Source organism: Palaemon carinicauda, chromosome 1 (genome assembly GCF_036898095.1).
Source record: "Palaemon carinicauda isolate YSFRI2023 chromosome 1, ASM3689809v2, whole genome shotgun sequence".
NCBI lineage: Eukaryota > Metazoa > Arthropoda > Malacostraca > Decapoda > Palaemonidae > Palaemon > Palaemon carinicauda.
The window spans coordinates 120,872,732-120,887,731 of NC_090725.1; the positions used below are offsets into that span (position 1 = coordinate 120,872,732).

General features: G+C 35.2%; 1 protein-coding gene across 1 annotated transcript in view; it reads left to right on the forward strand.

The window, feature by feature from the left end:
• The window catches only part of LOC137651331 (intraflagellar transport protein 88 homolog), a 361,406-nt gene that overhangs the window by 271,906 nt on the left and 74,500 nt on the right, over positions 1 to 15,000 (forward strand). Inside the window, exons 11-12 of the mRNA XM_068384619.1 lie at positions 4,586 to 4,733; positions 6,244 to 6,355. Of these exons, the coding sequence (XP_068240720.1) occupies positions 4,586 to 4,733; positions 6,244 to 6,355 (260 nt within the window). The remainder of the gene's footprint in view (positions 1 to 4,585; positions 4,734 to 6,243; positions 6,356 to 15,000) is intronic.

A 15,000-nucleotide genomic window follows, 5' to 3' on the forward strand; every position in this document is an offset into this window, starting at 1 on the left:
ATCAAATAACACAACACGTAATTCTGATGAATCGATATTGAATCACTTTCAAACATAATGTCTCCTTCCTCCTAACAGCTCCACCACCTACTATGCCCTCCCCTACAGTTCACACTTAGAATCATAGTCTTCCAATATATATATATATATATATATATATATATATATATATATATATATATATATATATATATATATATACACACACACACACACACACACACACACATATATATATATATATATATATATATATATATATATATATATATATATATTTAATCTTTATATTTGAGAGAGAGAGAGTGTGTTACAAGGATTTTTGATGTCAAAGTCTTTTTACTCCATCCACGGAGACTCCATTTGCTCTTTGGTAGAGCAATTTAGTTTGAGCATTTAGAGAGTTCTTATGATCTTGTGTAACTTATTCTTGAACTCGTTTACCATGTTACTGTGTACTACATCCACTGTAAGTCGATTCCAAGTATTTGTTATTTTATATGTAAAGAAACTGCCACATGGAGTGGTGTTGTATCTTTTCAATTCCAGTTTGTATCCGTTACCTCTGGACTGATTTGTGCTAAGCATGAATAGATTGTTGTAATCTACATTTATTATTCCATAGAGAATTTTGAATGCCTCTATAAACTGTCTCCTTAGTCGTCGAGTTTGAAGATCAGTTAAGTTCAGACATTCCATCCTTCGTTTATATCCAAATTGCCTTAGTGTTGGAACTAGTTTGGTAACCCTAGCTTGTACTGCTTAATATCTATCCACAGGTATATCCCTCTGAATACTTAGAGCCCAGAACTGGACTCCGTATTCTAGATGGGGTCTACAGCAGTAGTACAGTCTTTGTTTTTGTATTTGAATTGTCTCTATTAGTTTCTGTGCTTTCTTTTCAGCTTTTATGCTTTGTTTGGTGAACTTCAAATCTTTGCTGATAATAATACCGAGATCTTCCTCCTGGTCACACTTTCTACTGCTGGGTAATCTGATTGTGCATGACGTTACATTTCCCACATTGTAAAGGCATTTGCCATTTTCTGGACCATTCTACTAGCTTCATTAGATCCTCTCTTAAGGCTTCTATGTCTTCTGAGTTCACAGCATTTATGCCTAATTTAGTACCGTCGTCAAATTTCACTATTCTACTAGTTAATCCTAAATCTATGTCGTTAATGTAGATCAGAAATAGCAATGATCCAAGGGTGGATCCTTGAGGTACTACGCTTGTAACAGCTGTCCATTTTGAAGCTTCTCCATTGATTACAACTCTCTTTTTTTCTTTTTGTTAGCCAATCTTCGATCTATTCAGCTGGCTTGTCAATGATGCCCAGTGCTCTATTTTTTACCATTAATTTTTTATGAGGAACTTTATCAAAAGCCTTTTGAAAGTCTAGGTATATGATGTCTATTGCCCTGCTTATGTGGTAAATGCTAAACATGTTGTGGAAAAATTTCACAACATGATCTCTCTTGTCTAAATCCATGTTGGCTGTCTATCAGATGATTGTTTTTATGTATGTGTTCTACTATTGAATCCAAGATCTACATTTATAAGGTTGGTCGGACAGCGATACGATTTAAGCCACTTCTGCGCATGACGTCATCAACGCCTTAGCCTTAAAGGAACCCTTGCGTATTTACCTTTGTTTATTCACTTTTTACCCTTTTCTAATCAAATGATTTTCCTATAGTATCTCTCTCTCTCTCTCTCTCTCTCTCTCTCTCTCTCTCTCTCTCTCTCTCTCTCTCTCTCGTAGAAATTGGAGAGTTTTTTTTTTTACTAAATTACTCTTCAGCATTGTCGCATCATTAGAGAAAACATGAAATAAAATAATTTCAGTTCATTTCTTGTATAAAAGTATAAATAAGATATAATTTACAATTCCATGAATAATTTCTCTATTTACGATATTTCTATTTTACAATTTTCATATATAAAGGAAATATAATTTGCAGTTTCGTAAATAAGTTATCAATTTATTAATAATGTTTCCATTAAAAAATTTCCATATATAAATGGAATAGGATTTTCAGCTTCATAAATAAGTTGACAATTTATTTACACTGTTTCCACTACACAAATTCTGATATAAATGAATTATAATTTGCAGGTTCACAAATAATTTATCAATTTATTTACAATGTTTCTATTATATGATTTTCAAATATAAATGAAATATAATTTGCAGGTTCATGAATAATTTAATGATTTATTTGCAAAATCTCTATTTAACAATTTCCATATATTTCCTATTTATACTTCTGCAATCTCTTGATTTTTTTTTTATTAAAATTAATTTTTCCGTTTAACTGCCTAATTCTGTAGAATACAGATATTTTTGGAAAGAAATAAATAATATCAACCGGTAAGGCCATTCCAGCAAGTTTCATCTCGTCAGCAAGAGTTCCATACAATTATTTCCCTCTCTTAATTTTTTACCATTGACAGCTAAAAAGATTTCTCTCATTTTACTTAATTAGGAAAAGAAAGAACCTGAGGGTACATGAATACGACCACCTGTTCATTACATCTATCCAACATTTTTCATCTGCAACAACACCTGACCTTTGTTTTCCTAATTCAGGATATTTCAATAAAATTTTTTAACTATATAACCTCCTATATACCTCAAAGATTCCCCCTCTGTTACAGAACTAAATGTACTTGCAGGTATTTCATTCAATTTTTGTTTCAGTTAATTAAAAAATCTCATCACCATCCTCTATCCATGATTCTTGATTAAATTCAATATCTCTTAAAATGAGACTGGTAAGACACATTTCCAAGGCAATTTCTCATTCTTTATCAGTTGTTTAGTCCCTGTGTAGATGAACACTTGGACACTAATATATTAGAGAGTCAGTCTTGGTTTTGTACCAACCGTGTGTCACACGATCGTACATAGTAACGACATTTCATTTCATTTTTTTTTGTTTTGCGACGGGCTGAGAGAAGGTTGTGACTCAAAGGCAGGATGAAAGCAACTGAGTAAACTTTATTACAGAACATTTGTTTATATATGCATAAACTCCAGGCAAAAGGGGAATACAAAACATAACAGCCAATTTCATGTTCAACCGACAAGCTCACCGGTTAACAGTTAATGGTGAGAAAAACAGACATGTTATATCAGGTTCCTATCAGTGCAAGGGGAGAGCGAAGATACAAGGATAATACATACAAAAAATTAAATGTTACTATGTACGATCGTGTGACACACGGTTGGTACAGTTTTCATCGCATCTAGTAATGTTACAGTTTATTTATATGAAAACACGGTAGCCTTATCTATATAAATACATAAGCAAAACATACACATACATACATATATATATACATACATATACACATACATATACATATATACATATATACATTAACCACTTAATGTAGAATTGAATGTATTGTGAATAATTAATGTCGCTGTGAAATTAATATTTAGACCTAAGCTACCATTCATTAAAGGGTACAATTATTTTATATAGTATGCATAAGTATGTTGGCACTATATAGTGTTATGCTAGATATAAGTATTGATATATACATGATTATATGTTTATGATATTAATGTTGTATGTATATAAATGTATATGTACATATGTATGTATGTGTATGTATGTATGTGTATATATGTATGTGTGTATATATATATATATATATATATATATATATATATATATAATTTATATATATATATATATATATATATATATATATATATATATTTATATATATATGTATGTATGTGTGTATATATGTATATGTATGTGTATATGTATGTATATATATATGTATATGTATGTGTATATGTATGTATGTATGTGTATGTTTTGCTTATGTATTTATATAGATAAGGCTACCGTGTTTTCATATAGATGAACTGTACTGAAAAACAAAAATTTACCCGCCACTAGAAATTACCCTTTTTGGCAGGTGTCTAATGAGCTTGGGGACTCCGCCCACTTAACACCTGACTCAAGCCCAGGTAGCTGGTAAGGGAGTGTCATTGTTCTTTAAATCTCTATATGTATGTTCGTACGTTTGCTTTCCCTATAAAAATGTAAAGAAACCTCTCTCAATAAATCAGTCCTCTGAAGAAGTATCACGAAACTAGTCAGGACTTAAGCGTATATTTCGTATTTTCATTTTCCCTGTGGTTCTTCTGCATATATATATATATATATATATATATATATATATATATATATATATGTATATATATATATATATATATATATATATATATATTTATATATATATATATATATATATATATATATATATATATATATATATATAAAATATATATATTAGAGAGAGAGAGAGAGAGAGAGAGAGAGAGAGAGAGAGAGAGAGAGAGAGAGAGATTTTTCAGTTGGAACAAAATACAATGGAGATGCAAGGTAATTACTGTACTAGAGAAGAAGACTGATATTATTTTAGTTTAAAGATAGGCTTTGATATTTAACCAAATTTGAAAGAAATGGAATTTAAATTTCAGGTGAGTATAGAAATGAATATTTTTATTAAAATTTAGTTTTTGGAAATAGATTGTAATGAAACTTTTCTTTTCAGCTCTGACCAACAAAAAGCTTGGACACTTTGGGGAGGCCTTGGATTCATTATTGAAGATGCATGCTATTGTTAGAAATTATCCCCCCGTAGTTTACCAGATAGCAAGTTTATATCAGCTTCTCCGTGATTATGATCAGGCATCAGAATGGTAAGTAAATGAAAGCCTTTTTTTCTGTGATTGATATGAGTTTCTTTTTACAATACCATCTCATGCATTATCTCTATTCCTTTTGAAATTATGAAATTTGATATGACCTAGCCCTGATACCTTACTTCATTATTTTTGTCTATTAAGTGCTGAAAGGCAAAGTCTTTGCACCTCCTTTGGATATATTTTCTTGATGAGAAATTGCTACCTTTCCTTTCATCTTTTTCTTAGACATCTCAAATTTAACTGCCTGTTAGGTGCTAGACTCCAATTTGATGGAGAAGACAAGACTGTTAAAACTAGTTGCATACCTAGTACTATTTACAGGATGGTACAGTCTGGGAAGATCGAAATGCAAAGGATAGTCAGAATTATGAAAAACTGATCAACATGCATAAAGAACTAACTGAACGACGGTGTCAGATAATATCCAGATCAGGGAAAAGAAATTTAATAGACTTTGAGTTTTTGTCCAACAAATTAAGATGAGGCAACAGCTGAAGGCCAGGAAGCAGAACACTACTCAAAACATGTTAGAATAAAAAAAAATAAAAAAATTTTTCAGAATATATTGATCACCAGAAATCATAAAATAATTTTTTTGTGCAAGTGAAAAAGCAACAGACCAGATGTGTTTCTCAAAAGTAAATTTGCAATCAAGAAATTCAGTTAAAATTTTAGAGTAATTTAGTTCAAGAAACATTTTCAATTTAGAGATTTGGATGTTGAGGAACCACTGCCTTTGACATACAATCATACTTTGAGTTTTATTAGGGTTCAACTTCATGCCTCTCAATGTGCACCATGCAGTAATTTCTGCTAGATTCAGCAACCCAAAATATACATTCATGAGATGGAATTTAAGCAATCAGAGTATCATCATCTTTATATTTAACGAGCTTGTTTTTCTAGACTAAACCATATATATGTGTATTATATGAAAAGTAGTGAGCCAAGATCACTCCTCTGAGGAACACCAGATATCCCATTCCTATACTCACTATGATGCCCATCAACAACCACTCTTTGTGTTCTATTACTTAGAAATTCAATGATGATTCTAAGAGAAGATCCATCTACTCCAAACTGCTTGAGTTTGAAAACAAAGGTTTCCTGATTTTAACACAGTCAAAGGCAGCACTAAATTCAAGGCCAATTATACACATTTCCTGACCGCAAATAGGGATTTTTGTACAGTATTTGAAATTGTAAGAAGGGGATCACATTCTCCACGGCCTTGCAAAAGTCAAATTACCAACTAGGGAACAGAGTATTACCTTCAACATGTGCTTGTATATTATATAGAAAAAACTATATTGTATTGATTTATCTTATGATGTCTAGAGAATAGATTTTAACAATAATCCTTATCTTTTAATGATTCAGAGGGGCTAAGAATATATTTTCCTATAATTAAGAGTTACTATACTCTCAGGATTATAGAATATCTTCCAATCATAACTTAATATTACTTGAAATAATTAGTAACAGATCTATGCTTTGATTACAGGTATCTTCAGTTGCTTGGACTTGTTCCAACGGATCCACATATACATCAACGTTTGGGGCAAATATTTGATTCTGAAGGAGATAAACAGCAAGCATATCAATACTATTTTGATGTGAGTTCTATAATTCATGTTTTGTTATAACATAAATTTAGTTAATTAAGGGATTTGCATGAAGCTCTCATGTTACTTTTTATTAATGCATGAAAAGGTTTAGTTTCATAAGGGATTTGCATGAAGCTCTCATTTTAGTTGTTATTAGTGCCTGAACAAGTTTAGCTACCTATGCACATGCTTCAATTAAAAAAAGAATTTTGAGTTCTTCTCTTGGGTGAATAGGTTCTTTTCCCCTGGAACAACATTCTAAATCACTGTATCAGTAGATGATGGTGAGGATTATCAGGATGCTGATGTTCTTTTAATACTGTAATATTAAAGAAGTTTACTATCTCAATTCTAGAAGCTTTTTTTATCAATATTTCTGTCTAAATAATGTTCATTTATAATATTGGTGGCTACTTGGTTTTAGCTGTATGAATATCATTAGGACATTTCCAGTATTTTTTCTTCTACACATCTTTCACAAAAGATTTGCAAGACCAGTTATTTTGTATGGACAGGAAAGTCAGGTTATATAAAGCATAAAGAAAATTATGTCAGTGGATTCTGTTCTCTTATGATTGATTGATTCCTCTACTCTGGAAACTTAATTTTTTGAGGGCCATCCAAGGTAAGTAACCAATGAGTGGTGCTACTGTATGCGTTAGTGGCAAACATGAGATTGCTCGAGCATATCCTGAAGCATGGTTTTACTGCTTAAGATGGTTCACTTTACTATTTATATGCCAAAGTGAATGCTGGAGAGGTAGAAGTTATCATTGGGAAGTATGGCATACCAGGTAAAAATGAGAGTGGAGAAAGAGTGGTGGATATGTGTTTTGAATAAGAGCTGGTGATAAGTAGTAGTTTTTTCAAGGAGAGAGATAATGAACAGTAAACATGGGTAAGAGTGGCAAATGGAAGTGGTAGAAAGGGCATTAATGGGTTATGTGTTGATAACATGAAGGATGTTTGGAAGGTTAAAACGGGTATGGTTAATGGTATGTCTGATCATTTTTTTGGTTGAAGGAAGATTAGTTGTAGTAAAAGAGTGGGGAAATAGAGTGTGAGGATGAAAAAAGGAGGTAGTGAAGGTTGAAGAGCTGGAAAACCCAGAGGTAAAAAGTGAACATCAAGAAAGGTTGGAAGTTGCATATGACAGGGTAAAACTAAGTGAAACTGGTGATCTAGAGGAGTAATGAAAGTTAGTAAAAGAAAATTTTGTTAGGATTACAATAGGATTGTGGGAGGCACCTCAAGGAAGGGTAGTGAATGGGGGAATGGAGTGAAGATGAAAGTGGAATAGAAATAGAGGACATTTGAAGAATGGCTGCAGAGTAATAGTGTAGAGAAGTATAAAAGATGTTAAAAAAAAATGTGGAAGTAAAACGTAAGGTAGCTGAGGTAAAGAGGGAGGCTGACCGTCAGGTGGGGCCATTGATTGGTTCTTTTTTATAAAGAGAATAAGAAGTTTTGGAAAGAGGTGAAGAGAGTAAGGAGGGGTGGATCAAGAAGTGAAGAGACAGTGAAAGATGAAGATGGAAGGTTATTGAAAGGAGAGGAGGCAAGGAAAAGGTGGGCTGAATATTTTGAAAAGTTGCTGATTGTTGAAGATAATAGGGAGGCATATATAATTGCTGTTGCAGGTGTGAGGTGCCAGTGATGGGAGATGAGAATGAGAGAGAGATTATAAGAGAAAAAATGAAGAGAGCGCTAGATGAAACGAGAGCAGGAAAGGCTGTGAGGGCTGAGATTTTAAAGGCAGGGGGTCGGACTGTACTTGAATGGTAGGTGAGATTATCTAATATATGATTTATGTTGTCAATGGTACCAATGGACTGGGTATGTGTGTATATTGTTGCGCTATACAAAGTGAAGGGAGATGTGCATGAGTGTTCTAATTTAAAGTGTATTATTTGTGGAGTGTGGTTGGAGAAGGGTATGGTAGATTGTTAATGAACAGGATTAAGGATAAAACAGAGGATGCAATCTTAGAAGTAATTGGGGTTTTTAGAAGAGGTAGGGGATGTATGGATCAGATTTTTACAGTTAGGCAGATATTCAAGAAATATTTAGCCAAGGGTAAGGAGGTGCACATTGCATTTATGGATCTGGAGAAAGCTTACAATAGAGTAGATGGGGAAGGGATGTGGAATGTGATGGGGTTATATGGAATTGATGGAAGGTTGTTGAAAGCAGTGAGCATCGGCAGTAAAGCGTGTGTTATGATAGGAAATGAAGTGAGTTAGTGGTGTCCAATGAGAGTGGGACTGAGACAGGGATGTGTAATGTCGGTATGGTTATTCAATTTGAATGTTGATGGAGTTGTGAGAGAGGTGAATGCTCGAATGCTTGGTCGAGGATTGAAACTGATAGATGAGAATGATCATGAGTGGAAGGTGAATCAGTTTATGTTTGCGAATAAAACAGTATTGATTGCAGACTCGGAGTAGAAACTGGGCCGATTAGCGACAGAGTTTGGGAGGGTGTGTGTGAGAGAAGGAAGTTGATAGTTATTGTTGGTAAGAGTAAGGTTATGAGATGCACGGGAAGGGAGGGTGGTACTAAGTTGAATGTCATGTTGAATGGAGAGTTACTTGAAGTAGATCAGTTTAAGTTCTTGGGGTCTGTTGTTGCTGCAAATGGAGGAATGAAAGCAGATGTATGTCAGAGATTGAATGAAGGATGTAATATGTTAGGGACCGTGAAGGGATTGGTAAAAAATAGTGGGTTAGAAAGGAAAGTAAAGAGATTTCTGTATGAAAATGTGATTGTACTAACTGTGATGTATGGATCGGAATTGTGGGGAATGAAAATGACTGTGAGACAGAAATTTAATGTGTTCGAGATGAAGTGTCTGAGGATTATTGTTTGTGTATATTGATTAGATAGGGTTAGGAACAGAGTAGTAAGGGTGAGAATGGGTGTAAGAAATGAATTAGCAGCTAGAGTGAATATGAATGTATTGAGGTGGTTTGGGCATGTAGAGAGAAAGGAAAATGGCCATCTGCTGAATAAGGTGGTGAATGCGAGATTTGATGGGAGAAGTACAAGAGGAAGGCCAAGGTTTGAGTGAATGGACAGAATGAAGAAAGCTCTGGGTTATAGGAGGATAGATGTGAGAGAGGCAAAAGAGTGTGCTAGAAATAGGAATGAATGGTGGCAAGCGATTGTGACGCAGTAGCAGCAGTAAGGGATTAGGCATATAAAGCTTCAATGTGATGGATAACTGGGGAGGGTGGGCTGTGGCACCCTAGCATTGCGAACCAAACTCAGCTGAATCCCTCATCAGGCTGGGAGGACCTAAGAGAAGAAAACTCTCCCCCCCTTTTATGTTTGCTACCCCCAAAAATTTGGGGAAGGGTCTTGGTAGGTAGATAGAGACTATTTGTATATTATATGATACAGTACCTATATTGTAACATAAAATTTATAAGAATTCTAAATAATGATATTGTAAAAAGAGAAACCTATGTATTTGTATGCAGAAGATGGGTACAGGAAGTAAAATACTGAAACTTGATTAAATTGATACAGGTTAAACCATGTATAGTCAGTATTTGTTAAGTTGAAATAAAGAGGTCTCTACAGGCTGACTAGAGCTAGATCTGACTTGTAGAAAAAGGGTTAAATATATACAGTATACTGTACTTCTTTACTGAGGGCAATCCATTATAGCTGATGATAAAAATCTATGTTCCTCAAATGAGGAAAAATTTGTTTATCCAATGAAATTATTAGGATAATATAGAATCTTATATAGGGGTCTAACACAAGAACTTGACTTATTCGATGGCAAGGAGAAGCCTTGATGACCTTACAGGCAACTGCTGTAGGGCCAAGGATGTGAATATTGAGCCTCTTGTCTCAATGCCTTTCCTCAGCTCTTGCTCTATACTCGGGAAAGCACCTAAAGTCTTCAAGAGACTAACTTGTAAGACACTGGGACTACTCAGTTGGTTTAGCTTATCAGATGAACTGGTGTGTCACAGTGTGGTGCTTAGATTCGTCATCAAAGGTTCTACAACCCCTGACACCCTCATACACCCTGGGGAAAGCAAAATGAAAGTAAAACCTATTTTAAGTATTTTGGGCATTAACTTACTGGGTTTGCACCACACCACACTGCTTCTCTTAAGACAAAAAGTTATTATGATTTAAAACCATGCAGAAGTTGCCCTTAAAAAATGAAAAAAGGAATTAACATTAGTGGGTTTTATTTCACTTGTCAGAGGTTACCTTTACTTGGCAGAGTATGTCTATTAACTAAATTGTTACAATGGTTCATGGCTGGTATCTATTGACTTATGTGAAATCTCTATGAACCACGGGGCAGAAAATAATGTTTACGGTGTATATGACAACAACAGGATTTGATCTACTAATTGGCAGCCCCACATTCTTGCTCTCATTCAGATAAAGTTTGTAAGTATCACTTCTTCTTCTTCGACTAAAGCTTTTCCCGCTATGCAGGGTCGCTATTTCTTGAAAGCCATTTCCAATTTCTTCTGTCTTCGATGTCCTCCACTGTGAGATCTTTCTCCTTCATATCTGCTGTTACACAATTCATCCACCTTCTCTTTGGTCTCCCCCTCCTCCTCCTGCCTGAACATCCATCTCCAACAATTTCCTCCCAACATACTCCTGGTTTCTCCTCAATACGTGCCCAAGTCAGTGAAGTTTCCTTTTTTGGATTTTCTTTGAGACCTCTGTAACCTTTGTTGTTCTCCTTACCAAGTCATTCCTAACCTTGTTCAGTCTCATGATCCCAGCCATCCATCTTAGCATTTTCTTCTCTGCAACATCCATTTTCTTCTAAAAGATCTTTTTCATGGGTTAGGTCTCTGCACCATATGTCATGACAAGTCTCACTACAGTTTGATGTACCGTTCCCTTAAACTTTAAGTTTATCTTTCGATCACACAGCACTCCCAACACACTTTTCCAATTATTCCATCCAGCTTGAATTTTACTGTTCACTTTCATTTGGAGCTCTGCTCTTTCCTCCACATATGGCCCTAGGTACTTGGATATTTCTGTGTTGTTTACTATTTTACCCAGCAAATGTATGTTATTCAATTGGTTCTGCGGGTTGCAACACATACACACTTTTTTTTTGTTCTACTAATCTTTAGCCCTCTGCTCTCCAATTCCTCTCTCCATCTCTTCAGCTTCCGCTCCAATCCTTCGCTGGTTTCATCACACAGAACTATATCATCTGTAAACAGCATAGTCCATGGTGACTTTTTCCTCACTCTTTCTGTAATTACATCCATTACTATATTAAACAAGTAGGGGCTTAATGACGACCCTTGGTGTAACCCAACCCCTATTTCGAACATCTCAGTTAAACCAACACTCGTTTTTATTTGTGTGGTGCTCCTTCATACATAGCTCTGATCAGTCTAACATATTTTTCTGGTGTTCCCCTCTCTCTCAGACATCTCCATATCTCCTGCCGTTGAACTCTATCATAAGACTTCTCTTAGTCAATAAATACTATATGTAATTCCTTTTGGCTTTCTCTATATTTTTCCATCAACTGCTTAGTGCAAACATTGCATCCGTCGTGCTTCTGCCTGGCATAAATCTAAACTGCTCTTCTCCAATCTTGGTCTCTTCCCTTATCCTACACTCTCTAATCCTTGCCCAAAGCTTCATAGTATGTGGGAGGAGTTTAATTGCCCTATAATTATTACAATTTTGTATGTCCCCTTTTTCTTTGAATATGGGGATTAAAAAAATATTTTTCTACATTCTGGGCATCTTTTCTTTCCGATGTATCTTTTTCATCAGATCCCACAGCATATCCACTCTAAATTCCCCCAAGCATTTCCAGACTTACACTGGGATCTCATAAGGTTCTGTGGCTTTTCCATTGTTCATCTTGCTGAGGGCAACCTTAATTTCTTCTCTATCTGTATCTCTTACCATTCCTAAATTTTGATTTCCATCTGCAATTATAGATCTTGGATTTTCTTCATTTAGAAATCTTTCAAAATACGGTTTCCACTTTCCCTTTGTGAGTATCACTAAATATATCCAAACACAGCCAGCCCAGTCTGTCATCTGTATATTTGTACATACATTGTAATACTGTATGATTCGTTGTTTGCTAGCTTTATTGAGCTGATGAATAGCATTATCAAGTTGATGTTGAAGAGAATATTATATATTAGTAGCTGAAAATGGCGTTGATCTGTGTCATACTGACCGATAAGGGGAATTGTATGAAACTGCCAAGAGGAGGCAAATGCACATGAGAGAGTAAGAAAGGATGCCATCAAGGGGTTTATGAATCTTATGTTAGAACACTTGAAGATATCTGTACAAGTATGTAGTACATAAATCTTAAAACTACATAAAGATAGTGAGAAAGGAGTTAGAAGGGGAGACCCTATCTCTCCTAAATTATTCACAGCAGACCTAGAAGAAGTTTAAAAAAAATTATATTGGGAAAATGTAGACGTTAACATTAATGGGAATACTTTAGCAACTTATGATTTTCAGATGATGTAGTTGTGTTTAGTGAATCATGGGAGGAATTGCAAAAGATGATAGAGAATTAGAATAGAGAAAACAGAAAAATAGGACTGAAAATGAATATGAGTAAAACTAAGATAATGTTCAATGAAAATGTAAAGAGACAACAAATAAGGGTTATGGATGAACCTCTATAGAATATTGATTAATATACGTTCTTGGGACAGGCAGTAAGTGACCTGAGACCGAAATTAAAAGAAGGATAAGCATGGGACGGAGAGCTTTTGATAAACAAAAGGAGATTATGAAAAATAAAGAACTGTAAGTTCTAAAAAGAAAGATGATTTAATCAGATGGTCCAACAAGTATTAACTTATGCATCAGAAACTTGGCGCCTTACTAAAGCCTTAGAATTTAAGCTAGTTATAACTCAAAGATTTATGGAAAGAATAATGATGGGATTAACACTAAGTAATAGAAAAACAGCAACATGGATAGGAGAACAAACTAAAGTAGAGGATATTCTAACATGTAAGAAAAAGAAATGGACATGGTCAGGCATATAATGAGAATGAGAGATAATAAATAGATGGACATTAGGAATAACAGGATGGATCCCTAGAGTTTACAAATGCAGCAAGAAATGTAAGAGATGATGATCGATTGATGAATTAAGAAAATTTGCTCGTATAAACTGTCGTTGAAAGACCATGAACAGACGAGTGGAAGGACATGTCTGAGGCCTTTGTCTTGCAGTAATGGGTGATGATGAAACATTTATAAGTCAGTCTCTCTCTCTCTCTCTCTCTCTCTCTCTCTCTCTCTCTCTCTCTCTCTCTCTATATATATATATATATATATATATATATATATATATAATATATATATATATATATATATATATATATATATATATGTATATATATATTATATATATATACAGTGGAACCTCTACATATGAACGTATCTACATTCGAATTTTCCAACATCCGAAGTAAAATTTGAGCAATTTTTTGACTACACCTGAATTTTATTTCGACACACGAAGTAAGCAATTTTCGTCGTACCGGTTGTATCCGAATTTTTCGACACGTGAAGTACAATTCGAACACGTTCCTACTCTACACCCAAATTTTTTTTCGACACCCGAAGTAAACAATACCCGTACGCGTAGGTGGTACTCATAGCGCCGGATGTATTTTTTATTTCTGCCGATAGAAGGCAGCACTTCAACCTCGGAGGGACCCTCAATTAGCGTGGCTTGGGTCAGTCCTCTGTTCTCGTCGGCTTCGTGTGGTTGTGCCCTGTGCGTTCTGCTATTACTGTTTTAATCGTGATTTTTTTACATGCATCCTTTTACGGTAATTTACGTAAAGCATGGGTCCTAAAAGGCTTAGTTTTGCAAGTGGTAGTGGTAGTGGTGAGAAAAGGAAGAAGGAAATGCTTTCTTTAGACGTAAAGCAAGAAATTATTGAAAAACATGAGCGTGGCGTCCGCGTGAGTGAACTTGCTAAAGAATATGGCTGTAATATGTCGACCATCTCGACAATCTTGAAACAGAAGGAAGCCATTAAAGCAGTGAAACCTTCTAAGGGGATCACCATCATTTCAAAACGTCGTAGCCCTATCATAGAAGAGATGGAACGACTTCTGCTAATCTGGATCAAGGACAGAGAGATTGTTGGCGACACCATCACCGAAACTATCATCTGCGAGAAGGCGCACGCCATCTTCACGGACTTGAAGGAGGAGAGCTCTGGGGGTGATGCTGGGGAGAGTTCAACCGAACCTTCCTCAGACGATTTCAAGGCATCTCGTGGCTGGTTTGAGAAATTTAAGAAACGGTCCGGGATTCATTCAGTTGTTCGCCACGGAGAGGCTGCTAGTGCGGAGACAAAGGCTGCAGCTGACTTTGTGAAGAACTTTGAAAGGATCGTGCTGGAAGAAGGCTACGTAGAGCAGCAGGTGTTTAATTGTGATGAAACCGGGCTGTTTTGGAAGAAGATGCCCAGTCGAACCTACATCACCGCCAAAGAGAAGAAATTGCCTGGGCATAAGCCAATGAAGGATCGGTTGACTCTTGCCCTATGTGCCAACTCTAGCGAGGACTTTAAAGTCAAGCCCTTACTGGTTTACCATTCGGAGAACCCTAGGGCCTTTAAGGCACACAATGTGGA